This window comes from Ptiloglossa arizonensis, chromosome 5, assembly GCF_051014685.1.
Source record: "Ptiloglossa arizonensis isolate GNS036 chromosome 5, iyPtiAriz1_principal, whole genome shotgun sequence".
Lineage (NCBI taxonomy): Eukaryota > Metazoa > Arthropoda > Insecta > Hymenoptera > Colletidae > Ptiloglossa > Ptiloglossa arizonensis.
The window spans coordinates 26,401,929-26,429,381 of NC_135052.1; the positions used below are offsets into that span (position 1 = coordinate 26,401,929).

General features: G+C 35.6%; 4 protein-coding genes and 1 long non-coding RNA gene across 21 annotated transcripts in view; 4 read left to right on the plus strand and 1 right to left on the minus strand.

Annotated features, from left to right (window-relative positions):
- The first annotated feature begins 150 nt into the window (after positions 1-150).
- Positions 151-8,359, plus strand: LOC143146735 (uncharacterized). Of its 2 annotated transcripts, none has more exons than XM_076311321.1 (7): positions 151-242; positions 3,719-4,128; positions 4,217-4,650; positions 4,733-5,036; positions 5,160-5,265; positions 5,346-5,600; positions 5,713-8,359. In XM_076311321.1, the coding sequence occupies exons 2-7, from the start codon at positions 3,744-3,746 to the stop codon at positions 5,756-5,758; spliced, it is 1,530 nt and encodes a 509-aa protein (XP_076167436.1). In that variant the 5' UTR covers positions 151-242; positions 3,719-3,743; the 3' UTR covers positions 5,759-8,359. The 2 variants fall into 2 exon arrangements, with proteins under 2 accessions (XP_076167436.1, XP_076167437.1); XM_076311322.1 differs by lacking the exon at positions 151-242 and adding an exon at positions 834-1,213.
- Positions 8,360-9,634: 1,275 nt separating this feature from the next.
- LOC143147221 (interference hedgehog) lies at positions 9,635-21,037 on the plus strand. Of its 10 annotated transcripts, none has more exons than XR_012992193.1 (8): positions 9,635-9,831; positions 13,238-13,318; positions 14,998-15,252; positions 15,353-16,333; positions 16,430-17,272; positions 17,359-17,474; positions 19,331-20,670; positions 20,819-21,037. XR_012992193.1 is itself a non-coding variant. In XM_076312300.1 (7 exons), exons 2-7 carry the CDS (start codon positions 13,249-13,251, stop codon positions 19,493-19,495), a joined length of 2,430 nt encoding a protein of 809 aa, XP_076168415.1. In that variant the 5' UTR covers positions 9,635-9,831; positions 13,238-13,248; the 3' UTR covers positions 19,496-21,037. The 10 variants fall into 10 exon arrangements, 5 of the variants coding, with proteins under 5 accessions (XP_076168415.1, XP_076168419.1, XP_076168417.1 ...); XR_012992194.1 differs by having other exon boundaries at positions 19,331-20,666; XR_012992195.1 differs by having other exon boundaries at positions 19,331-19,667; positions 19,742-21,037.
- Positions 20,902-22,732, plus strand: LOC143147222 (uncharacterized). Of its 2 annotated transcripts, none has more exons than XM_076312305.1 (6): positions 20,902-20,978; positions 21,265-21,466; positions 21,535-21,671; positions 21,763-21,904; positions 21,978-22,099; positions 22,184-22,732. In XM_076312305.1, the coding sequence occupies exons 2-6, from the start codon at positions 21,304-21,306 to the stop codon at positions 22,619-22,621; spliced, it is 1,002 nt and encodes a 333-aa protein (XP_076168420.1). In that variant the 5' UTR covers positions 20,902-20,978; positions 21,265-21,303; the 3' UTR covers positions 22,622-22,732. The 2 variants fall into 2 exon arrangements, with proteins under 2 accessions (XP_076168420.1, XP_076168421.1); XM_076312306.1 differs by lacking the exon at positions 20,902-20,978 and adding an exon at positions 21,056-21,096.
- A 136-nt stretch (positions 22,733-22,868) lies between these two features.
- The window catches only part of Ip3k2 (Inositol 1,4,5-triphosphate kinase 2), a 45,219-nt gene continuing 40,634 nt past the window's right edge, over positions 22,869-27,453 (plus strand). The window contains exons 1-3 of one of the 6 annotated variants that reach the window (XM_076312297.1): positions 22,869-23,410; positions 25,595-26,688; positions 26,888-26,994. In XM_076312297.1, coding sequence (XP_076168412.1) covers positions 23,403-23,410; positions 25,595-26,688; positions 26,888-26,994 — 1,209 coding nt within the window. In that variant the 5' untranslated portion in view covers positions 22,869-23,402. The remainder of the gene's footprint in view (positions 23,411-25,594; positions 26,689-26,887; positions 26,995-27,453) is intronic. The other 5 variants (XM_076312298.1, XM_076312289.1, XM_076312293.1 and 2 more) reach the window with 5 other exon arrangements.
- On the minus strand, positions 23,440-26,652 carry LOC143147225 (uncharacterized). Its single transcript, XR_012992198.1, has 2 exons — positions 25,358-26,652; positions 23,440-25,279 (listed from the first exon to the last, which is right to left on the minus strand). It is a non-coding gene; the product is annotated as an uncharacterized LOC143147225 (long non-coding RNA).

Below are 27,453 nucleotides of genomic sequence, written 5' to 3' on the forward strand. Positions count from 1 at the left end.
TAGTTTCAATAATAATCCTAAGTCAATGACAGTATTGGAGATAAACGTAGTGTTTTATACGATTCATGTTTTCCCGGTTCAAATACGATACATCGATGTTCGCGATACGATACAAGATGTTTCGGCAACCACGTGATGACGTCAAAACATGGCGTCTCAATCAGCTGGGTGTTGTGTAGAGTGTGCTTGAGATGCCCGTCTTTAGAAAACCAACGAAGACTGCCGTCTGTCTACTCGAATACGTGAGTTTTTAAAACAGCTTCGCACCGTTTTGTTTTTCGCTTTCGCTCGTAGGTGACAAGATTTAAACGTGCAACGACAAACAAACGCTAGACTAAAAACTAGAAAGACGTAAAACGCCGTTTCATTTGTTAAACATTCCGATCTGGCTTTCGTCGACAAAATTTCCCGAAAATTGTGAAAATCTTCGAAACGTCTCGCAAATAGGATCACTTGTTTGCAACGTCCCAAGCAAAAAGTTTTGTTCTTTCAATTTTTCACGTCCTGAACGATGACGCGTACGTAAAAATACATAAAAAATATGGTTGGTAGAAGAGCTTTTCTCGGTATGTTCGAATCTTATTCTACCAAATTCGCGTATAGAATTTTTTATTATGACCCGCGAATGATATAAAAAGCGGATCCTCTTCGAACACGATGTTGATATCGTGTGCAAACGATGCCGTGGCCATTTTCATGTTTGCTCCAGTTTCGTAATCATTATCAACTCCATATTTGAATTCAACAAGTATCGCAGTGGCATGTTTCGCCTGTTCTCGAATTTTTGTGTGTCGCTTCACGTGGTACCCTGATTCCGCTGACAACGCATTTGATTTTGTTTTTTCTTTTACTCTTTTTGCCCACGCGAGTGGTATGAAAATCATCGTTGTTTCTTGATCAAAATTTACACGATATTAAATGTCTGCGAAAAATCTGTTTATCACTTTTCACGCATCGACAAGTGATTTCTGTTCGTACGTTCTTACTGATTATGGAAACACAAATTTTCAAATACTGTCCTTAAAACATTTGTGCCGCGGTGTGTTAATAACAAGGACAGAGAAACATGTTGCGAAAACAGACTGCGTTGAGTAGACGCCATTTTTTTCGAAAACGATTTAAAAGTAGATTATCGCTGCGAAAAATTGAGTGAAATGGGGCACATACGAAATACCTACAACACTGTCGAGCAAAGCAACGGATATCATAGAAGGTATTGGGAACACATCGATTTCCTTAAAGTTTATTTTCAGATTCCAATGTGTTCCTAATGGTACGGCCATTTTGTCGCTTATTAGTGGATAAACAAATGACGATGTTGGTACTTTGGGTTCGAGGCTACAGGCGCGTCACATGCGCGGAAATTCAATTTCACTGGCTACGCGTTCCTTAATTATAGTATTCCTATATGATACCAAAAATAGGAAACGAACGAACAATATTCAGAACGATTATATTCTGTTACCTTCTGTCTTTTTTTGTTTAACGTTACGTGTGTTTCTTTAATACACATACCGTTGAAATGAATATCTTTTTCGTTACAAAATTGCGCGTCAACAATAGTTTTTTTTTTACAAAGAGTTATATTTTTGATTCGATTACAACCTCGAATCGTGATGTTTTAAATAATTTAATTCGAAACGAAAATCTGTACTGCATACATGACAAATAATTCGATTCTTGAAGCGAGTCGGTGCGGTCGAGAAACTAGGTGTAACCCAACGTTGCCATGAAAGTATCCACAGAGGGGCGGCCTGCACGCTCTGCCCCCGCAATCGCCTACGAACTAAGTATTCCCCTACTGTTAATGTAGTAGAGAGGGAACCATTCGAACTGGTGGGGACGCGTCGCCTAGTTGTTTAGCAACACGACATGATGATGCGACGCTATTTTGTGTTATTATCATAACCAATTAACTATAACCAATAAATGCTTTAAAAATGTAAAGAATAACGAAATATAAGGAAGGATTTTTAAATACCTCATTTAGATACATGTATATATAAAATATATGTAGTTTATGTAAAACAAAACATTTCCTACATCTTAATGGTTTTTGTGAGTACAAACATTAAAGTACAAAATTATATACGAAGTACACATTTATTACATTATAATTATACTACCAGTCTACATTTGGTATAATGATGCTCTTTTTCTATTGATTTATTTATCACATTTTTTATAATTACTGAATTTTCACTTCTTTTGAAGGATATGCATTTTAGAAGTTTAGAATCTGGTAATACTTTTTATGACATTTTTACAAAGTGATTATAAGAACAAAAATTGCGGTTATGTGATTTGACAGTGTAGTTGCTTCATTCATACTAAAGACTAAAAATAACCTGTTGTTATACTAAAACATTTTTTCATGTTAATTATAACAGTTATGATCTCTATTCTATATCTTGTTGTTCTTTTTATGTTACATAACTTCTCAAACTTTATTCGTTTAATTTACACAATGATGTCTCTTTATGCTCTAGTAGGTTGGTTCTATTTATTGCCAAAGCCTGGTTACAAACTTTGCATTAGTATTTGTAAATATTATTGTCATCACCCTACTTCTTCAGCCACAATGCAAAGTCAATCTTTTGAAGTTATACCTCTTTAAATTCTCATTTTGCATATTTCTACTTTTTAATAAGTAGAAATATAAGAGTGCTTTTAATGCCTATTAATACAAAATTCGTTATAACTTTATTTTCAACAGATTAATCCAGTAATTTTCACTATTTTTCATTGTATAGTACACCTAAGCTAATTATTAAAATTCTATGGTACAGCCAGAAATATATTTTACTTAATATGATAATATATTCACTATGATTATTACTAATCATTCCTGCTATACTATATTGATTTGTATTAAAAAATCTCACGATATACCAGTTGAAAATTTCTGAACTTATATAATGAATATATTCAATATATTCATAATACACAAAATACACCAATTTAAAAAAAAAATGATCATATTTAAAATTATATTCATGCAAAAGTGTTAAATATTTGTCTTATTTGAATCTATACTGCAATTTAAAATTGAATATGAGAAAAATTTGTTGAAAGTCCCACACAAATTTAACTTCTTGCACTGCATCGGAGAACGAACACGTGAATGACGCGGCGTCGTGTCATGGCGTTACTGTTGCTATGCGACAGATCCCCACCACTCACGTTGGTTCGTTTTCCGGTACTCTCCGGAATAGTGGGGTAAAAGATAGGAGAATGAGGAATTTGTGGGCGATTGCGGAGTAGGGGCAGGTGCGAGCCGCCCCTCTGTGGATACTTTCATAGCAACGTTGGTGTAACCACGTTGCTAGGATTGCGAGGAAGCTGTTGCTTGGCAACAGCATTTCTGCTCCGCTGCCGGTCGAATCACCGACGCTTATCTACCTTTTCCCAGTTCGCTGATTAAATGTCCCCTTTCCTTTAAAAACAAAAAGAATACTTTTACCAATAACAAGTGGTTATTTGTTTTTTATATTTCCTATTTTTTTAATCTGTTAAAGTTTAACTCTTGACATACATTCTATTTCCTTTTTCTGAAATATGGATGAAAGAGATAACATGATTTTAAATAGTTTAATGTAGAAATTATTCTATAAAATCAATGCCAGCATACACAGATGCATTATATAACTGAATATTGTTTTTTTGTCTAAGAATTATTCTTCAAGCATGATCTAATGAATGTAATTTTATTTTACAGTGACGAAAAAGGTACTTGATACAATATGCCACCAGATAGACCAGATGCATCTGGAGTAGAAACTGAAATAGGACTGAATAGTACTCAGGTCTTCAGTTTTGGAGAAACAGTATACACAATGAAAGAAAAGGAAAACACAAGTGCTTTCGTTGAGACAAATTCGACCAACGAACTTCACGGAGAAATTTCAATGTCTGAAAAATCCATAGAAAAGAATAGTCAGTTAGACGATGATTTGACTTCTTTGAGTTGGCTTCATCAACAAAATCTGTTGAAGGGTTTAGATATTTCGAATCCCTCCAAAGATATAAAAAACGAGAATGTATTAAATAACAACATTTGTGATGACATGGCAGACTTTTCTGAAAACACTAATTCCATTTCAAGTTTAGACGATGGTTATTGTCCAGGTAATTGTTGTAATGTTCTTATATTGATTCAATCAACATTATAGTATTAATTACAAACTATTGTCTTCTTTTCTTACTGTTACAACAGATAATAATGGCAAGATAAATAATTCAATATCGCACGAACATACTCAGAGCTATCACCACTCCAATAAAAATGGTCAAAAGACAATGCAAATCTTTCAGGAGTCGGTAAAAAATCACTACAATTCCTCACAAAACAATCAAACAAAGATTTCTCTGAGCAACAATAATCTACCAGTTTCAAATCGCAACAAACACCCTACTCATATACCATATGATCCTCATTTACACAGAAATAGTAAACCACCGTATTCATTTTCCTGTTTAATTTTTATGGCTATTGAAGATAGCCCTGTAAAAGCTCTGCCAGTCAAGGAGGTGTACGCTTGGATTTTGGATCACTTTCCATATTTTAGGAATGCTCCCACTGGATGGAAAAATTCTGTTAGACATAATCTAAGTTTGAACAAGTGCTTTCGTAAAGTAGAGAAAGCTCCAGTAAGTATATTGCATTATAATGTTTATGTTCACCGTTTGAATTTATAAATGAAGATTATTGACAAAAACTGTTTCTTTTCAGAATTTGGGCAAAGGTTCGTTATGGATGGTAGATGCGCAATATCGTCCGAATTTAATACAAGCATTGTCTCGCGCTCCCTTTCCTCCTCCTACTGCTCAAACTTTGTCTTCCCCAGAAAAACCACAGAGAAAGAATACAAGCACACGCCTTCCAGATCCTATTCTCTTTCCATACCTTTCCAAAAGACTGGCATCGAGCAACATTACCGATAATACAGAAACTGAAGTAGATAGTGATGTAGATGCAGCTGCTGCTGCTATGCTTTCTTTCAAACACGGTCCTATTATTTTGAATCACAATAAAGGTAGTGTACTTGATAATTTTTGTATTATTTTTACAAATAATACGTGTGATTAGTAAGAAGCAGTAAACGAGGGTAACAATATTTCGAATTTTATTTATGGTAATATTTTAAATTTGATCATAGATCGTAAACGAAAATTAGCGGAATCAGAAAAGTTGGTTCCAGTGATCACTAGAAGCTCCAGTGAAGACCACACTTACAGTTGCATTACCTCAATCAAACAAGAGAGGTAAGAGTATCGTTGGACATTACTTAATATACTTTAATGATTTCAACAAGAATACACGTAATTCAAATATACTTTTTTAGTAAATATCCGAGCGAAGAAACGAATCCAGACTTTGACGAGCAACGGAAAATAGCGGAAGGTGCAGACGCTCTTCTGAATTTAGCGGGTGTTACCACGGCGCTTAGTCATAATAGAACATCTAATATACAAGGTATAAATCCAGCACCAAAGTCCGAAGGCACGTCAAAGCCGAAGAAGCGTTCGGTTCCAAATGATTATTCGAATTCACCTGAAAAAAGACGTAAACATTGGCCAAAGTGGAGCGAAGGAAAGCGGTATTTAAAGCAAATTATATAAAACTTTCTGTTGCGTGTATGTGTAGCATCACATACCACTCGTTTATCTTTTTCGCGTCGGGCGCAAAATATTTCGAAATTATATTTTCAGTATCGGTTATCGAAACGGAATGGACTCAATAATCTTACATCGCTGACAATGAATCTATCGTCTTTCGAATACGATTAATATTAGCAAAGATTTGCATCGAAGTTATATTGCCATTTTTAGGCATCTAAGAAGAAAGAGTGAGATAATAAATGCAATGTATTTCATTGCAGTAGAAGAAAAGCTCTGTCAGCAGGTGCATTTCTATTTAAAGTAAAAAACGAAAGAAAATGAGAATAAAAAAATTGGCGATCGCTCAGGGTTTAGAACTCGCTATATGCCAAAATAAATTCAGTAGCACTAAGCAACAAGCAATAATAGAAGGGTAGTGTTTAAAAAGTTACTTTCTCAACATGTTACTAAAACATGATACAACTAAGCGGTTCATGGAATGTCAATGAAGAAAACTACTATCGTGTACTAAATAACGATAAACTTTTTAGACCTGTTGTGACGATTATACATATTAATTCATAGAGAGTTTAATTAATGATAATAGAGTTCTATATATTAGGTTTTTGTAGATATGTATAGAGATATAATTGATATCTATTCGATAGAGAAATTGATAATATATTTAAAAAAAAGATTATATATATACGTATATGTATATATATGCGTGTGTACGTGTGTGCGTGTACACACACATGCATACACGCACACATGTTCATGTTTACGTGCTCATTCATTACACTGGAAGTACACAGCTGTATGTGTGTATAAATCGTACCGCGGGAATTACCAATAAGGAGAAAAAGAAACACAAAGTCCAGGTACGCTAAACATGAATTTGAAATGAAGAAAATCTTATCATTTCATGCCTTTTTCTACTATCTTCGTGGCTTTTGAGATGATTTTGAACAGTGCTGTATATATGTAGATCCTACAATGTATGCACAGACCAGTATCAAAATTTTGTTAAAGGATCAATATATATCATGTCGAATTGATAATATTGATTGGAGCGTAAGGTATAAGAACAAGAAGTCATCCTATTTTTATAAAAAAATAAAATAAAAAAATAAATATATTCATAATATTAAGAGCATTGTGAATACCTGATAAGTAATGAAATGTATATGTGGTAAAAAGCGGATATCGACGAAGAACTGGTCTTGTATACATTAATATGTAGTTCTATATAGAGAGAACGTATATTTTTACAGGGCACTGCCCGCGTGATAAAAGCTCTTCCTAATAATTCGCTAAAACACAGTTCATTAGCTTAAACCACTTACTAATTGTAATCATAGTAACTCGCGTGACACTACAAACACAGCATGGTAGCGCAGCCTGAACAGTTTCATGTGTTTATGATTACATGCCATATAATGTAAAATTTCCATAAAAGAAATGTTTAATCTTTTGATTCGTTTAAATAGCGAATACATATAGTGAAAGTACTCACTCGGAGAACTTGGTTACCAATTTAAAATTACGAAATTTTAAATCGGAGACGTTTCTAGTCTTACGACTATATGTATAAACGTAAAAAAAAAATATCACTTGTTAGGTCAATAATGATATTTAAGCGTCACAGTTGCAAATAATGATGAATTGTTACCTGTAATATATGTTACTGCTGGCTCAGATATATTCAGACGCAAGACTCATAGTTGTTGCTTTTACGAAGGTGCAATTTAGTTTAACTTATTAATAATACATTGTTTGTTTGTCTAATATTTAATGTCTAGTTACTTTTGAAATTTTAAATTCACCTGGTAATCAAATTTATTAAGTCACGAACTGCGATCGTTTGTCCGCGACGCAATGTAATGTTTCAACTATGGAAATTATCGCGCTTAAAAATGACAGTGAATATAAAATTCTGATGTGTTATTAATATAAAAATTATAATTAATTTAGCATAACGAAAAGTTAAAAATATGATAAATTAAAGGACATATTGACGGGGCGCGCTGCCAAAACTTTTTATGTGATTGTAGCTAGTCAGCTACAAAGAAAAATCCCATATAAGGGTGCAAGGAAGAATGCCATGTTATATACGATCAAGCAACTTCAATTTTTGAGAGAAATGTACATTTTTGTGTAATATAAAATTACCCTTTTTAGCATATATATATACATATATATGCTTTAGAAGCACGTGTTCAAGGCTGAGCACTTTTTTCGAAATTTGTATACACACAAGCAAGACCAGTTTTTGTAGACTTTACGTTTTCTATTGTCTGTGATATTATTGCAAAGTGAAACATGCCTTGTTGTTGTTATACTTTGGTGAAACAAAAATTTTAGAGCTTTATAAGTTTTATTGTTTAGAGAAGAGGTGTTCCTTACACTTTCTGATATTATTAATTGGCATTCTTGCTAACACCTTAACATTCTAATCTAGATAGGGAAACTGGCATCTTCAAATTAGTAATATGTTATATATATGTATACATACATATATATACACATATATATATTGAAAGTAATTCACAGTTTTCACTATTTGTTGACATTTTTAGTCCTAGCTTTTGTTTGCTATGACTGAAGATCTGTTCTTCCATGTAGTTTATTCTAATGTAATCAATTAGGGGGTGGGATGCCATTTATAATAATAGTAATCTAGCTAATCGATCAATTACAAATTAGAATAATCGATTAGCAATATAACATAAAGCAATACACCAGTAAATCCTGACATTGGGCAGAATACTCTAGTCAGCCGGTCTTCAGGAAACATTTATTTACGAACCAATGTAATATCATGCATTTGCACATCGTGAAATAAGTACAAGAAAATTGTATAACAATAATTGTACAATATAGTTTATTTGTCGAGTCCTTTTACAAATTATTAATGTACCGTATATGCGATAAAAATACCATTTCTTTTATGCGATCTTTTAATGCATGCAAATCATCATTCGACATAATGTTAAATCATTCGATTCTGTTAATTCCGACCGGCTGACATAAATAAAAACCATCGATGACTAAAACACCAAAAATCGAGTGTACGAAGCAAACCATATTTCATTGTATCGCGACTAGCCACGGACAATCAAAATGTAACATGGTGTTTAATTTGCTTCCATTACATGACATCGTGCCAAACGCAGAAATCATTTATTTTGAGGAACAGATGTTAATTTATATGTGTATCTACGAATTGTACATTGTACGAATTTTGTTGGCGTAATATGTAATATTATTATTATTATTATTATTATTATTATTATTAATAATTATATTATTATTATTAATATAATTATTACTCATTTTAAACAAAATACACTGTAAAATGTTTGTTAAGTTTTTGACCTTGCTTATATAATTGAGTAAAATATTTAATATTTTAGATTGTAACCAAGACAGAACTTTATTAATGAAAAGAGTATGAGAAATCAAATACAAGCCGATTAATTATTTAAAAATTTCAACCTTCTCAAATACACTACAGCACGTATGATCATGAACGAAGTTATTGAATTCAAAAGTGTAAAACCTAAAAACCATTGTTATTAATCAATGTTAATTTGAATATAATTTATATATACATACAATTGTTTATATTTATCATACTATGTGTTTGTAAGAAAAAATATCAAGTTTCTGAAATTAAAATTGCCGCGTTTTACGATTTCAAAAGTGGCGCCATGCGCGGACACATTCACGCAGAGTATTCGTACATATAGAGTAAAAGTTTTGATCCTAACGGGACAATCCTAGGAAGTACTTAAAATTGAGGGTATCCACAATGAAAATTGCACATTTCCTTGCCAGTTTCTGTCCATTTCAAGTCACAATCTCATGATTCATCTATGCGTTTTATTTTCACGTTTCAAATGAAACCGGTCACATGACGGTGCAGCACTGTACCAACCTGCACGCGAATACCTAGATCGGAGACACCTCGTTACTATATACTTATCGCGGTTCAAAACCTGTCGGTCTGCATTCCAGTGTACTAGTGGACGCCAAGCGTCGTGTTCTATAGGAAATCGAACTGATCGAGGCACGCAACAATCACCGAAAAGAAAAATGAAGTGATTCACTGGTACGAAATACAACGAACTCGTCGTTTTCCTCCACGAGGAGCATCGGTAGTAAGTTCACGGGAAACCTAAAGGATCTGGAACGGAAGGATCGTACAGCCGGATCGAAGGAAAAAGGGTGAGTGTGCCCCAAACACAATTATATTTGTTTTCTTCCTTCCTGTCGTCAATGTTTGCCATGCTTTTATTTTCGTACTTTATGAGACTTTGGTCATGATATTTTGAACACGACTGTAAACGTATAGACGAACAAAATTGTATCAACAAAACTGCTAATCGTTGAAAACGTTTGCTTATGGTGTTGCCGTGGAAGATCACCTGCCGGAAGGGGTGAGCCACCAGTATTTTCGGTAAAATTCAAATACGTAGTGGATGTGTACAGCATAGCGTCGTCATATGTATATATAATATGTGTGCGCGAACACACACACACACACACATATTTTATATATACATATATGCATACGTATTTATATAAATTTGTGTGTGTGTATATACATCACGAATAGTGATACTTCACTAATCGAATTTCTGACAATTGACAAAATCTTCATTCGGATAATACCGCGCTACTTAATGCGCCTGCGTTCTAACGTGTATACATGTTATGCATTTTTTTTTTATTAAAGCTTGATTAAAGTGTTCGCGGTTTCAACGAAATACGTTCAAGTACTAACGCTTACGAATCGTAACAACATTAATGAGAAAAAGATTTTAATCGTTCCTCAACGTTGGTGTCAATTAATTGTGAAAAATAAAAGGTATCGGTATAAGTGATGAGTTAAATAAAAATGAAGCGTTAATGGTCAGAATATAAGTGGGGCTATGGGGAAGCAAATTAAAATAGCGTATGACACATATACGGCTAAATATTCTTCACTCGTTTTGCCTAAGCGATCGTCGTGCATACCGAGGAAGAGAGTAAAGTTTAGTCGTGCGTCTCGTATCGAGCACGAAACACAACGATGCGAGAGAAATAAAAGCCGTTTACGTGATTAATCGGCGATCGCCGAAAGGAAGGATCCACTTCTCTCGAATCTGTTCGATCAACGGGAACCCGAACTTCCTGGTTCTTGTTTGTCAGATGTAACGGAACACTGCACTTTACTTTACGGAACATTATACAAAATTATTATCAATTCAATATTCGTTTTAGTATAGAAATACACTGTTAAGACGGTTATTAAATATTTCATTAAAAACATCAACGAATCCCAGTGTAATACGAGACTAGGAAAAATAGGTTTTATAAATTGACAAATACTGTATAAAAGTACAGTATTATTTTATCTAGATTTTCTGTTTAAACGAAAATCTACATTAATCGTATGTCATTGTCAATTAAAGTAAAAACGAAGTTGATATAATTTCACGAAATTTAAGGTCTCCGTGTATTAAGATTGAGAAAAAACAACGTGGAAACGTAGATCGAAATTTGTAATTGAAAAATAATGGGAATCAAACGACATCCGAATATTTCTAAAATTTCTTTTCTAATTACGGACAAAATTAATCCCACGTTGTTGAATAAAATTGTAATTGCAAAAATCGCTCGTGGGTTTCACGCCGTTACGTTTTGTCCAATCTTGAGCATTCAATCGTCCAGTATCTCTTTGTATTTTGGTCAGTAACAGGAGGTAGGTTGTGGAAGTGGAACTCAGTTCTTGATCCTCGATCGGCCACGAATATCACCGCGTGTAAAAAGGATTTCGGAGGTCTGGTCAACGACAGGTTGTAGAAACGAGTCTAATTCTCTCGTTCAGCTGTTACGATTTGTACGCGCGCGCGTGTGTGCGTAACCCGGGTGGCATTGGCTCGCCGTAAGGTTAGGTGCACAGAGGCATCGTTCGACAGCGCGGGGCAAAGGGGGGTTGACAACCACTGCTTTGGAATTCGAGTTCTTTATTTTTACGAGAGGCAACGTCAGAAACCAGCCTCTTTCGAGCCCTTCTCACCTGTTACATACCACCGACATTTATGCTACCATTTAACCAGAAGTTAAGAATCCTCCTATACATAAAACACGTTAAACTGCCTTGCCAATGGTCCGAACGTGTGCTTTTTGTCCCGCGATTTCGGGCTCCGATGAAAAATGCCTCTCTCGTTCGACGACAATGACGAATCTTTTCAAGCGAATTTGCTTCTTCCTCGTAACGAACTCGTCGTGAGAAACGATTCTTTTTCTCGCATTCCTATGGACAGTCGAATAAAAAAGGAACAAATAAATGTTGAGCCGTTGCGACGCCCGAATCTAACCAAAAATCGTCGAAAGCGAAACTTTTCGAGAAAATAATCGATGGGATTTAATTGCTCGTCTGCATCGATGTTAATGCAACGAAGTACATTGTTTTTAGGTTCGAAATATCCTCAGAGGTAAATATCTCGTAAAAAAGAAAATCTTCGCGTTAATTCCGCGAATCAGTGTCGTGTGGGCGAACAGCACGGTGTACCCCGTGAATGGATCTGCCTACGTGCGGCGCGTGTGTTAGCCAACAAATAATTTCCATCGGTCTTCGACGTGTCGGTACGGTTTTCTGATCGTCACTCGCGACGGTTAGGCGTCCGCACGTGGGTGGAAAGCGGTGCGCGCAATGAACGACGATTTTCGTCACCGTATACGGTCATTTTCATGTTGTCACTGTGGCACCTCTGTTTGTAAGGCTTTGTCACGTTGTGACTCGTGGCGACCTTGCTTTCTTTGCTGTTCGATGCATTTTCGATCCGTTCGTTGAACAATTGATTCAAAGTCACGAAAATAATTCGAGGATCGTTCTACCACCTCCGGTCACACGACTTATTGTTTAGGGGAGTGGGGAGTTTTGACGCGCTCGTACGCATACACCCATTAATATTTATTAACCAGTGGCCGGTCTTATATTGCTGCATAATAAGTAGCAAAACAATTAGTTTTCTTTATCGTTGTTATGTCAGGTTAGCGTAATCGTGGATGGTATCAGATGTGCTTTATTTTGTAATTATTACAATTTAAAATCAAATTTTAGATTAGATTCTAAAATTTCCTAGACTATCCCCACTGTCTCCTGTTACTTTGCACACGTGATGCTGCGTTATATCCGCGCGCGCCTTGTACAAATACATTCCACTCGTGGATATTCACGAATATTAAAATACGTCGTACGATCGTTAATAATTGAGAAAAAACTACGGCTTCTATTTGTCGATAACTGTTGGATCAGGTAGGAACTTTTTGAACTTATTTGAAACATACATTTCTCGAAGATGTGCGCGATCCCATTAGTAGGACGGTTGACGTTTTCGCGTCACGAGATTGAGCCGCGATGTCATCAAAACTAGAACGAGAATGCGTTCTATTTCCACGTGAACTCTTCGCCGTTCTAAACATAAACGCTGCTTGCCGGGCATTAATTTTAGTGGGCTCTTGCCGGCGCCACGAGTCCCCGCGAGTTTTCGTCCCACCCCGGGCAACGAGGTCGGAAAAACGACCACAGAGAGACGAAATATCCGAGAAACGCGTAACGAACTCCTCTCTTCCTTAATTGCAGAATGTGTCAAGATGCGACCTGTGCCCTCCCTATGTGGCGTCGTCACTGCTTTGCTACATGTCCTAGCCAGTTTTGCGCACGGTAAGTTCCTTCTTACAATTTCAAGTGTCGCTCGAAACGAACCGATTCGTCCTCTTCAAAATCGTTTCAACCAACCGGTAACATCCAAACAATTACTGTTTATTTTCATGTATCACCGACATATTTATTCCAATTGATATTTGCTTCTAAGATGCAGTCAAAAATCAATTTAATAAATTTCGCATAAACTGTACAATTTTGATCAATCGGGATAGTTAAATATTTAAGGAATAATGCACCGATGTTCAATTTTCCATTTGTGCACTCATAATACAGAGTGCTTAGTCTAAAATGAAGAGATTTTATTGTACGTGTTTTTTTTAATTATTTAATAAATTAATTTAATTTAGTTATATTTTTAATTTATTAAGTTTAAATAATGTACAGGAGTTCTTTAAAAAATTACTAAATATTTTTCGCTGTGCTCTCTATTCTCTGACAGAATTGTTTCAATTAAATACAGTCAAAAAGGGAAGGTTCGGTTGAAAACTTATCACTACCATCGTACAAACGTCTTATAGTATATGTCTGTAATCTAAACAGTTCGTTTGAAGAGTCTCTTAGACTTCGCAGAGGGTCAGCATACGTGAAGAAAGAGGCGGATGAAAAGCACTGCAATTCTCGATGGTTATGTTTATCTAAAATAATTATAAAAGCTATATTCGAAATATTTGGATCAAATTGTTTGCTCTTCAATTATAAATAGTTACAAAATGTAATAATCGAAAGAAGTACAATTAGGTCTAATCACGAAATCGTAAAACACAAATCGTTAATGAAATTTTATAATCGTAAGAAACATTACCGAATTATATACTTGCCCGAAAATTTTAAAACTATGAGAAAATTTACATAACTATTTTAAAGCGAATAAAATTTGCTTTTTAAATAATTTTATAGGTATATATTCAAGAGCTTAGATTTTTACTTCTATATTGAATTTTATTTTCTATACTTTTTTTTCTTAATTACTTATTATACATATGTGTATATTGTATCCTAACTACATATATGCATATGTATCTATTGTGCCACATAAAACATTTAAGAATGTTTTCTTTTAATGGTTGTATTTTTCTTTACGAAATATTCTAAAGGTAAATTATTATAACTTTAAAAGGATTTTTTAATTTAACATATATTAAAATATTTTTTGCTGCATTTTAAAGGCGAGTACTCCCCCCCCCCCCCCCTCCCCCGCCCCTAATTACAAGAAAGTAATAATTTTACTACAAAAAGAAATATATTTGATAAAAAGTAAACAAAATTAGGACCAATTGAATTTGAATAAGATTTATCTACTATGTTTGAGTTAGAAGAACCAAGAAATTCTTTTGTTTAAAATATAAATAAATATATTTAAAGGCATGTTTGCATCGGATCACATCGGATTCCTTAACACTGAAACTGTATTATGGTTGCTCAAATGACCGTTTTTAAAATTTGATTTAAAATTCTGCATTGATTGTTAATTTTTTCGTTCGTTTAACTTTATGTAAATTCTTATATTATCCTATATCACCTACTTTCCTTTCGAAAACATATGATCTTTATTTCATATGGTAAGAATGTGTATACATAAAGTGCCGGTGCAGTTAGTGTTAAATTGGATCCATTGATTAAACGACACAATAATGAAAATCAATTATTTAATCTTAATAATGGAAATTATTCAATAGGCCAAAGACAAGAGGTAGGAATGTCCTTCACCAGACATCCTCAACCTTTGGACGCACCACTCGGCGACGATGTGAATTTCGAATGCAATCTGAATTTAGCCGCAGAACGGTTTTCCTGGCGCCACAGACCATTGGGTTCGGAAAAATGGTCGCCAGTGTCTCATACACCCAGTAACGGTGGTAAAATCTCCCGCCACGTAGTGAAATTCGACGACGAATCGAAAGCCGGGGACTATCGCTGCATAGCATTCTATGGTAAGCATTGAACTCGTTTAACCTATATAAGATCACCTATAACTGACGAGTGATTTAATTTTGTTTAAGAGCTAATTTGTGCTTTTGTATGTTCATCCAGGTACCAGTGGTCTAGCTTCTGATCCTGCACGATTAACACTTGCTACGCTACAAAAGTTCGTCGATAAGACGGACGTTGTCATACATGTTGCAGCAGGGAATACAGTGCCTATTACATGTCCTGCGCCTTACTCGGCCCCAGAGGCTATAGTTCAATTCTATAAAGATGACAATCCTGTACAAAATGTAAATGGCAAAACCATGATCATTGAAAATGTAAAAGTATCAGATAGTGGAACTTATCACTGTACCGCTAGTAATTATATAACCAATCAGATATTCAACAGTAATCACAAAACTATGTTAAACGTGCATGCAAATTCCAAATTCCAAGCACCATATTTTGTCAAACAACCACAAACTGAATATAAAGTTTTGCGGGACAAAAATGTAACCCTAGAGTGCTTCGGGGCTGGTTACCCAGTGCCTAACGTTACATGGAGCAGACTGGGTACCCCGTTGCCATCGAATTCCATAAAATCAGAAATGGGTTTGACAATAATCAATGCCCAGCCAACTGACAGAGGAGAATACGATTGCATGTGGATTAGTAACGGTGTGCACATCAAATCTGTGATTATATTGAAAGTAATGGAAGCACCAAAGGTGATCAAATTACCAAAGGCATCCACGTTCTCAGAAGGTGGGGAGTTGGAGTTATCCTGTACAGTAACTGGTGAACCACAACCGAAGGTCGAATGGTTGATCAATGGAGAATCTTTGTTACCTAGCGACAATTTAGAGATTAAAGGTTCTAGGCTTTTTATCTCAGAGGTTGAGAAAAGGCATGCTGGTATTGTACAATGTGTCGCAAGCAACGAATATGGTTCTGATTCCGGCTACAATTTATTGAGAGTAAATCCAAAACAACACATGGGTACAACCGAATCGAGACCAGACTATGGAATTCCTAATTCAAGACACAAGCATACAAGAGGAGGAGGGAGGAGACGAAGCAAAGAAGGGAAGCGAAAAGGCACTGGTAATTGAATTACATTATGTGTGCGGAGTTATTTAACGTAACGAGCTATAAATAGTTTCAATTTATTTTTCTCATAACCGTATCTCGCATTTTTAGCAGTACTAGTGCCACCGAATCAGCCGAACGTCACAAGACTGTCGGACGTGTCTGTGATGGTTAGATGGTCCGTACCCGAGAACACGGGGCTGCCGATTCAATTTTTTAAAGTTCAGTATCGGGAGCTTGGACAGAAAATGAACGGCAAGCAGGCAAAATGGATGACCGCGAATTCGGAAATCCCGAATCACGTGCGATCGTTCGAGGTGACCGATTTACAACCCGATCATACATATCGATTTCGAATCGCCGCGGTTTACTCGAACAATGACAACAAACCAAGTCCGAATTCTGGACGTTTCCATTTGAACAAAGACCGTGGATCCGAAAGTAATAAAATGCCGATACCACTGTTAACGAATACTGAAGCTCTAGGACCCCAAGAAGTGTTGCTTATTTGGCAGAATCTGGATAATGCAGCGAGTATAGACGGTTTTTATGTCTACCATCGAGCTTCCACCTCGGCGGGAGACTATATAAAAACCACGGTCGAAGGAAAGAACTCTTTCAACATAACTATATCTCATTTACATCCTGATACAACATACGAGTTCAAGGTGCAGAGCTTCTCGGTGGACGCCGCCTCGGAATTTTCGCAGATCCTACGCCAGAAAACAAAGAAACTCCCGATCGAGCATAATGATCACGATAACCGCAACGAGCATGGTGGTAATCTAACGCTAGACAGCCGGGTAGGACCTGCGGACGATCGAAATGCGAATATGTACGCGATAATTGGCGGTGTTCTTGGTGGATCAACGCTGTTGGGTGGTTTGATAGCGGTTGCGGTGGTGTATAAAAGAAGCAAACGTAAACAGAGTCGAGAATCTTCACAAAGCGAAGGTGATTATAATTTATGACAATATAGAACTTTGGTACAATCTTGTACATTATTTAATAAAACCTGGGATACATTTCTTTTACGACAGGCAAACCGATAACAAACGGAAGAGTTATGAACGGTGGAGTCACAGACTCCAAAATAAATATAACCTCAAACCCGCTTGCTGGTCTCGATACGTCCGAAGATATAATACAGCCTAAGGTCGGTATTTGTAAGTAGCAATATCAATACTTTAGTTCTGTCTTGGAGGAAAAGAATGACCGTGGACCATGTTTTAATTTCGAGGTTAGACATTTCGAATCGCCTACCCTCTGTTTTATGCATTCAAGTAAACAAAATTTCCGTTGTCCAAGGTCTTTCAATTTTCCTCTTAAAGTCAGAAGTGCACCGGGCGAACGTAAACGCAATTTTAATCGCGTACGTGGTCACTGTGTACGCCTACGATGTTTGTACTGCGACATTCGTAAAGCTCGTGTGGGTGTATGTTGCGCGCGCGAGTGTGGTGTATGTTCTGTCGGGTTGTAATCCTGAGAGGAGTGTGACCTTAAATCCAATGAAAAGATCGATCGAGAAAAGGCTGCCTTTTCTGAGGAAATTTTTCAGAAGATATGCCTAGCCGATTAAAAAGTTGAAACTCTCGCGTAGTTATGGGCTCTTCGTTAAAACAGTCGCATTCGTTCGGACAGACGCAAAACCACGTTGGTTAAGAAGTTGGACTCCACAGGATTACACCAGACGCCTCGAAATCTGGCACGTTCACTTGGTGATACGATTTTATGCTGTAAGAGGGAAAAGTTACCAGATTCGATTACCCTTTCTCCTTTGCAATACGCAGCTTGGTTTACGCACAAAGGTGCTTGGCGGCTGCGCAGTAGCATTATGCTCGCTGAATGAGTAACTTCAACTTCCAAAACATCCAACCTGTGCAAGACAAATTGCATAAATCGATATAAAGTAACACTACTTTATTGACAGCTCATAATACATAACTAGGTTACCAATTCAAGGATTAAATTTCTATTTATTCAATATATTCTATTGCTCTTTGAGAATCAGTTTCAATACATGAAGACCATTTCTAGATAATCTGGCATTCCAAACAACAATGGAAACCCAGTCGTATATGTATATATATATGTATGTATATGGATGTTGCACTATGCCATCAAAATATTGATTTTAAATTTAAAAAAAAAACTGGAATAGCTAAAAACCATTGTTGACAATTATTTAGAAAATGAGGAATCTCACTGATTTTGATGATTTATGAATATATTATGTGAATCAATATTTTGAACAACTTTTTCTTATACATACAACCATATGTAATAAAGTTTTGGTTGTATAAAAATCTGTATGTATATGAAAAAATTGTTCAAAATGTTGATTTGTATAATATATTTAGAAATCATTGAAATCGATGAGACTCTTCCTACTTTTTAAATAATTATCTCATTTCCATAAACTTTACAATAAAATATTAGAGTAATCAATTTAATTTTTGTTCACTTTTGAAGTTACTCACATAATATAGTATGGAACACAGAAGCACGTGCCTCCATTTTGTCACAGCCCTAAGTATAAGTTCGATATTTGGAAGTTTAAAGTTGCTCTGTCGAACGTCTTCGCAAACGAGATCAAGCCGCGTGCAAGGAAGGAGAGGAAGATAACCATAGCTGGTGATTTCCTTCTCTCACGGCACAAATTATTGTCCCTAGGTGTTCACCTCTGCGGTGCTTCGGCCCACGTTCTATTTCACAGCGACTTTCATTTTATTTTTCTACGCACTATCCGCACGCGACTGCATCTATGTATTTTATATTCGACTAACGTGTTTCTGCTTTCAGACTATTCGATATTAAGGAGACTGTATAGTCTTTTCTAGCTTTAGCATTGGTCGCGTGTGCTGCTCTTTAATTCTACTCGCTCTCTGCACTCTCTCTGGAGCTGCTTATTCTTTCGTTTTTTCCGAACACCACACACGTACGTTACCCCTTACAACACCGCTCTCTGAGCTGATCTGAAAGAAGCGAACGAACACGCATGTTTCTAAACAGAGCGGACAACAACAATCGCCGATGGAAATGGCCTCGTTTCTAAACGGGCAAAACAACAACAGCAACAACCATAACAATAGTGACACAGCTGGAACTGACGTGAATACGTCATACACTGAGCCCCCTCTGCTCCAGGGATCACTGCCTATCGAACAACCTCTGTGAACAACATCTATATTTTCAAAACCAGTTGTCGTGTCAAGATAGATGTCATTGTCGCATCAGAGTGCAACAGGTGTTTTATTGTATTAGGAAGAAGTGATGAAGACGCATGAACACGTTTCAACAATGCTTCTTAGTGAGATTTGTAACTTTTACTTATAGGGTGTCGTAATAGGTATGCTCAAATATCTCAATTAATTACTAGACACGTGTTCAATTGATAATCGCATCTTATGCATTCAATTCTAGGTATTTACTTCGCGCATGATACTTTCTTAAAGCTCAAGGTAGAGTAGGGAATTGGTGCTCGACCACAGAGTGGGTATGTTGAAATTTGTAATGTACCTGCTTTGTAATGTCATTTTCTTCTCTCTATGGCTGTACCCACTCTATGGTTGACGATGATTAATTATATTCAGTGAGCTTGAATGTAATTAAGCTTATAAGCGCGTAAAAACTTTGCGAATCATGTGAGCTCAGACCTGAATGATTTGTTTTGTTTTTCATTTGTGACATTTACCTTTTATCGCATACGCGCATGTTTTATATTAATTTTACACCAGGCAGCTTTTAAGGTTACCTTTACGTTTCCTAACTTAAATTAACTAGCGTCCATTATTTTATTTTGTAAATACGCGGAATATTAGTAGTTACGTCGGATTAAGACGCGAATGAAATTGTGCCTGATAAGAAAAGATAGCTGTGCTACGTGTTTAAATATTATGCGTACGTTTTAATGTTATCGATGATATCGAAACTTTTGGTTGTTTTTTTTGGATCGTTGATTTGACACTATTACTACCAAATTGTCGTCGTGTCATCATTCGTGTATCATTGTTTATTCAATCCATTATCATCGAAATTAATAACACGATCTTGATAAAATTACTCTTGCATTAGAACTAATTTTACACGAACCGCTAGTAGAATAATAGAAGTAATCGAATCAGACGTTACTAACAGTATTCATTACATAATATCACAAAGTTAACTTATAATAACAGTATTTTTTTCTAACTTTGAGTTAGATGCAATAATTCTTTAGTGATCGATATTGTATTCCTGACGGTAATGAAGCTTTATCATGAATTATGCGTAAAAGTCCGAGAAACAAATGAAAGTCCTATGATTTATTAGTTGGAATTTCGATATCAGAAGACAAGACAACGAACAAGTTTGTAAATAAGTATTTGTACAATTTTTCGACGCTACGTCATTTTATATATGCATACATATATATATATATTTATATATATATGTATATATATATATACACATATTTTTAACATAAAGTTAATTATTTAAATCTTTTGTACTTTCTAAAAGCAATTACAGCTATCTGCGGCGTGGAGAGAAAAATTTGAGAACAGAAGAAGGAACAAATTTTGTATATATTAGAATGGGTCAGATTTTAAGCAGGAGCATATGTGCCTTACATCTTGCCTATACAAAAGAATGTTACGATTAATTATTTATATACACCTATGTATGTATATCGACATTTTATGTACTTAATTTTTTTTTAATAAACATCATAAAAAAATATCTCTTTTGTATTAAATAGCTAAGTACCACCATATTTGAGTATTACTGATGGAAAGAAGGTAGAGATTATTCTGTTACTTAAATTGGTAATCTTTTTTGAATTTAGAAATATTTAAATGCCTATTGAGTTCGACGATTATGTCCCTAGAAAATTATTCCTAGTGTAAAATTTAAATATGAAACTGAGCGACATAACCCCTCATATAAATACATGTGTATATTTGTAGTGACGCTCAATTACACATTCTTCAATAATATATACAAAAATGGACATGAATGGTACAATGTCTCTCAAAAGTGCTATACAAATATTCACAGATATCATGCGATCCTTGAATTCAACAGATCAAAAAGTTTTTTTATCATTTATCGCTGATAATTGGAAACCTGAAGAAGCGAAAATTCAGTTTCTCCCAAGAAATGATATAAGTATATGACGTTTTAAATTCACACAGCAAATAATAACGTAAAAAGCAATCTACAATGTTGTTTTATAGATGGTTGCCACATGGAAAGTGATTTGCAAGAAGAACAATTAAGAAATATAAAAAAAATTGCTGTTGATATCAGAAATAGAGTACCATTTGATGGTATACTTTTATCAGAACACATTGTGCCACCAACTGTTGGAGAGGTCTGCTATTAATGTTATAAAATAGTTGTATATTAAACTTTTAATCTATTTAACGAAACAGAAGAATATCATTAGTTTAATAACTCTTCAGAACTCAGATTGCAGTACTACATCAACAAAGCATGTTGATGCATTTCTTTATGATAAGAAGGAACTTAATGAACTTATAGAAGATGGAAAATTAGACAATTTGTATTGTACAGATTGTGGATCTAATAATGTGGAAGAATACAGTAAGAAAATATTAACAACATTCTTTTTTAATTTATGCATGTATGTCTTAAAGTAACATAAACTTTATTTTAGATATTATATCACATTCCATGTCAGTATCTGCTATGGTGTATGTATTTTATAGTGTTTTGCCATCTTTGAACGGAAAAACATTACTCGATGTAGGATCAAGATTCGGTGCTGTTTTATATTGGGTAAATAATACATTATTCTTTATTATTTTAAAGCTTAAATTTTTACTAAAGAAAGTATAATGCCACTTAAAAATATATTTTCAGACACATATGTTTACATCTGCTGTAAAAATCATTGGAGTTGAAATGAATGAAGAACTTTGTACATTACAGTGCAATATAATCCATAAATATAAGATGAATGATCGTATTAATATCGTAAATAAAAAAATTGAGGATTGTCCAGAGATTGTACAAAATAGCAATATTATTATCATGAATAATCCATTTGAATTTTATGTATCACAATCTATACATGCAGAAATCTGGAAATTCTTGAAAGCAAATATTCAAAAGGGAACAATTCTTGTCACCAGACCATCTATTGAAACAACTTTAGAGAGTCTAGAAACAGAAATATCAATAACAAAGTGGGTAAAACCATACGAGTCTAAAAGAATTACAGATAAACCTCAAGTATTTGGATCTCTAATTATAGATCCCGATGAACATTCTGATATTAATTTTTATGAAGTTTTATAACAGAATAAATAAGAAGGAAAGAAATTTTTACAGAGGTGCTATGTAAAGCATCAATAATTATAAGAATTCTATGTATATATGTAGTATTATATAATAAATAACAAAATTGAATTTTACAGTTTACAAAAAATGAAGCACGACAAAAGAAGATACTTCTGTAAAGTAAAAATTTGATAAAAATTAAAGACTCTAAAACTACTTTCAGGTCCATTCTTTACATATTTTAATTAATATGGTAATTAATGATTGTTTGAATTAAAACTACAAACTTCCTTGTTAGAAGGAAAAAACAACAGTATAATTACGGAATAATACGAAATCTAGAAATACAGGTGATATCATAATTACAACGTTTACGTCAATTGTAGGTGGAAACCTTCCCTTCTAGAGAACCGATTTCAATGCAATCGATCCCCTCCTTTTATACAGGAAGTTGAGTATAGGTAGTCACCGCGAAGTGGTCAAGTTCAAATCTCGAGTTCAGTCAGCCATCAGCTACGATTGACGTATAATCATTGCATACATTGCTTCTTTCAGTTGTCGCAATTCAAAATTAACAGCTGCGGAGAAAGCGAACAATAATGAACGCCGAAAATGTCCGGTTGAACTGTTTAAATTCCATTTATACGAATCAGATTGTTTCGCGTCATAAATGAAGTTACACGTTAACAAAAATTATTTCTTTATTATTTTTGTTTGTTCTTGAATCACTTATATCGTAACTGTTTATAATCGTTTTCATGCTATCGATTGAGAATGAAATGCAGAATACGACATCGAGATGGACAGGTAAGAAATGTAACGTGAAGTCGAAAATCTAAAATAACATTTTAGTTTATTTCATGCACGTCAGTAATAATATGTATTGTGTACGAGTCTCATGCTATTAAATGTCATCGAGCCATTGCAAAGAATATTTTGTCTTCTCTTATTGTACCCATCAAAATTTTTGCTTTTTGCCCGCGACGAAATTGAGATATATCATGCTTTTTATTGGACAATGTAAATTTTGTTACCAAAGTAACGCGAGCGTGTGACAGCTACTTAATTCCTATGGAAACTTCGAAAAATTTTAAAATTATTTATGGAACATCATCCACCTAAAATTTAATGTTATCGTATGATTTGTTATTGCTTATCTGAAATGCGAATAAGTCATTAGCCTTGGATCGACATTGACCTGATTTCGACACAAATATGAGCCCAGCTATCCTTGTCTAGCCTTCCTTTGCGCATATCTTCTAATTATCAAATAGAAAGGCCGCGAAATCGTTCTAGGTTATTCATCAATCTTCTTCCTTGTTCTAACAAAAAAAAAAAAGTGAGACGTGCTATACGTAAACATGCATGAGAACGGTTATATGCAAATACAAATTATTATTATTAATAATATATTCCTAGTTAATGGCATTTCCAATCTTCGTTGCCGGTCAGCTCTCTGTTGTACCAATAGGAGGTTTAAGAAATAAGAACAAAATCCATTTATCGTATTTTAAACCGAACGTTTCGAATAAATATTATTTGTGTTTCAACCGACTACACATAAACGCAGAAATTTATTTTTCAAACGACTCCTTGAAAAGACTGTTGGGTCAAGTTGGGAACCTCTGTCCTAGATTTTTGTCGAATTCGCGTTGACATCGTAGTATTATATTTACGCGTTCCATCTCGATTTCTCGTCGTAAAAATGACAACGGACCTGCTGTTTCGCAATCTTATCTCCTCGATTTAACGCTGCGCTGGACGCAATCGGGAACACTCTCTGTCGATGAAAAACGATGCGTGGGCGATATAAAAAGAGGAGAAAAAAAGAATTCGTAATTCCGCTCGTTACGCTACACGGTTATTTCGTACAATGAAACAGCCGAACGAACGAACAAACGGTTGCAGCACAGATAGGCTCAAGTGGCCAAGGGGCACTTGAACTGACGAGATAATGGACCGATTGTCGAGAAAGAGAAAGAAGTAACGATACATGAGAGCAGCAGTACGCGGTCACCGCACAGCCGTGCGATCATTCAATCGCACTTTCTTGTTTCTTTGCGTCCAATGACGCACTTGTGACGTCAATCGAAGGAACAAGAAGCAACCCTGGCATACCTTCCATGTATCTCTCCCTCCGCATTTCTCCGACCCGGATACTCGGTCCTTGACTTTCGTAATTTCCAGCGTCTTGGGTCAATTTTACGAAAAATAACTTTTGCGATTGGGAACGAATAAGCGAAACGTTATATGCTATCTCAAAAATATACAGCATGACATGAAAGTAGAAGAATCTCTCTAGAAAAAGAACGAATAAAAATTATCTCGAGCACATGAAGGATCTTCGCACCCTGTATTTCGTATACGATTGAGATTGTTCATATAATATTTTATTATTTTTATTTGTTGATTATTTTACTACTATTACAATTTTATAACTATTATTGGTTCTGTCTTCAATTACTTTATAGAGGAGAGAAAAGATCAAAATAGAATCATAACAACTGATTCGTATGGGGAACAGCGACGCGCGTAATGGTATAATTCCGAGATTAGATAAGAGCTCGTAATGACGACATTGGTATTAGAAAAATTTATGTCGCTCAGCACGTATTGCCATAAAGCCAGTTTGCCTTTGAATAAGTACTTTTGTTTTTATTTACGTTGACACATATACTGAAATTAAACGTATTAAGTAAGAAAATATTTTTTAATTGGAAAATTGTTAATATTTTAGTAGAAAAAGTTACGCACAGTGATGTTATTAATTATTCGTATATGTGATACACATATAAAAATAACCGTCCTTTCAATATGAAATTAATTCAAAACAAAAGAGTACTCGTAGTCTTAAGGACACGCTTAGAATGCAGTCCAAAGGCTATCGTGTGCGTCTAAAGTGGGACACAATCGTAAATATTCAGGAATTGTGTCGTACCACCAAAATTCATTCGAATCTTGATCTCGAGTCACGTATTTGTCTCGTTTCAGTCATGTATCTCTGTCGAACGATATTGCTGTCCTGAAGCGATTGTGGGGCAACATCGAGAGCAATCCGAGAAGAAACCTGATTAAAAAGAAGGTGAACTTCACAAAGAATGTTAGCGTAACCTCTGGCATAACGTTAAACTTTGACGAAGTACAATACTGCCAAAATCGAAACGAAAGTCTCATAAACGAGAAAAAAAACAAAGAAGACAATAATACTCTCGACGATCGTAATAGGATTCCTTTCAAATCGACTCGTACCCGATCGCTCAAATCGGGTCAGATGATCTTGCTACGTTTCCCGTCTAGTTCCCGCGTGGTCCACGGTATTCAACATGGCGGCCTTTACTACCACCATCGACGCCACGGTCGCGATTGGTTCGGGCTTGGTGCGCGATGCGTCTCTCGTATTTCAAATCGAACGTTTGGCGACCTAGTGTCGAGAGGACGATGCGAATCCTCTTGGAAACGCGGTCGACGTGATGAGAAGCGTTTTTCGATCCTGAAACGAAAACAGTCGAAACAGCTGTTACAACGACGTCGCGCGATCGGACAACAACAAGAGGTAACTGTTGTAGAGGAATCGTCGCGGAAACAGAACGTCGACGAGCCGTCTTCAAGCGCGCAAATCTCACGAAAACGGCGCGTCGGTATCGTGGAGAATCAGTACATCGCCGAGAGCGACGGCGGGTTGTCGGTATGCGAGCTGGTGCGCGACCTCGAGCGTCTGTTCGGTGAGAGAGACGCCGGCAACGGTGGCGTGGTCACGATGAGGTCGAAGAAGCAACAGAACGCCGAAGAGGAGACCGTCGTTGATCCGATCGAGGAGAACGAGACCTACGACGAGTTCGACACAGTCAGGATGCCGATGGTGCGATGTCTGAGCAAGAGTCCACAAAGTGATGAGGGTATCGAAGCGGATCCTGAACGAAGGAGGGGCTCCATGGCCCGTTGCTGGAGCCTCGACTCGGCGGCAGCCAGCGACGAGGATGCATCGCTGACCACTACCACGCACCAGCTCAGACGACACAAACTACGGGTCACTAGATGCTGCAGTTCTGACAGCGCGGTGTTGAGCGACGAGGATCAAATAAAAGGTGAGGGGGATGGATTATCGTGACACCGGTTGCTTTTGCCGAAGGGTGGGGGGAGTCCGTTGAAAACACGTTTCCCTGACCCACGCGTGCTCTGTGTCAGTGACATCATCATTCGTTTTGTTTTATTTTTTTCGTTTGCGTGCGTGTTCCTGTTCCCATGGCGGCGCAATTGAAATTTTCTTTAAACTTCGGATGACAGACCGTGGAAGACGATGGCCGGGTCAACTTTTACCCGGACTGATGTCTCACTCTTACACATTCTGGACTAAGTTTGTGCCACCATTCTATCAAACTGTATTTATTTATGTATATAAAATTATTTTTCTAAATAAACATTATTAATTACATTAGGTTAAAAAGACAGGGAACCATATTTCTATATTTGATAAAAAAAACATTTATTCATTATATTATCATTATTATTATTGCATTGTATACATATCATTGTATTTCTTTGTTAAATATATATTGCAAACTTGATATTGGCAATTATTACATACAATGCTATATTTATTATTGTTTATAATGTAAATAAAACAATTAAAACATTCATATCTTTTTTGTTTGTATCAATAACATGTTTGTGAAATGTGGTTTCATTATTGTTCCTTCAGAATCATTCACAAAAGTAACGCATTGTTAAATAATTGTTCAGACATAGTGAATTTGTAATTTATAATAAAAACTACAAAGTTTGTATATAACTTTTGCATACTCAGATGTTTTCCTTTGGAAAACTAGCTACAGTTGCATTTGATCAACTCA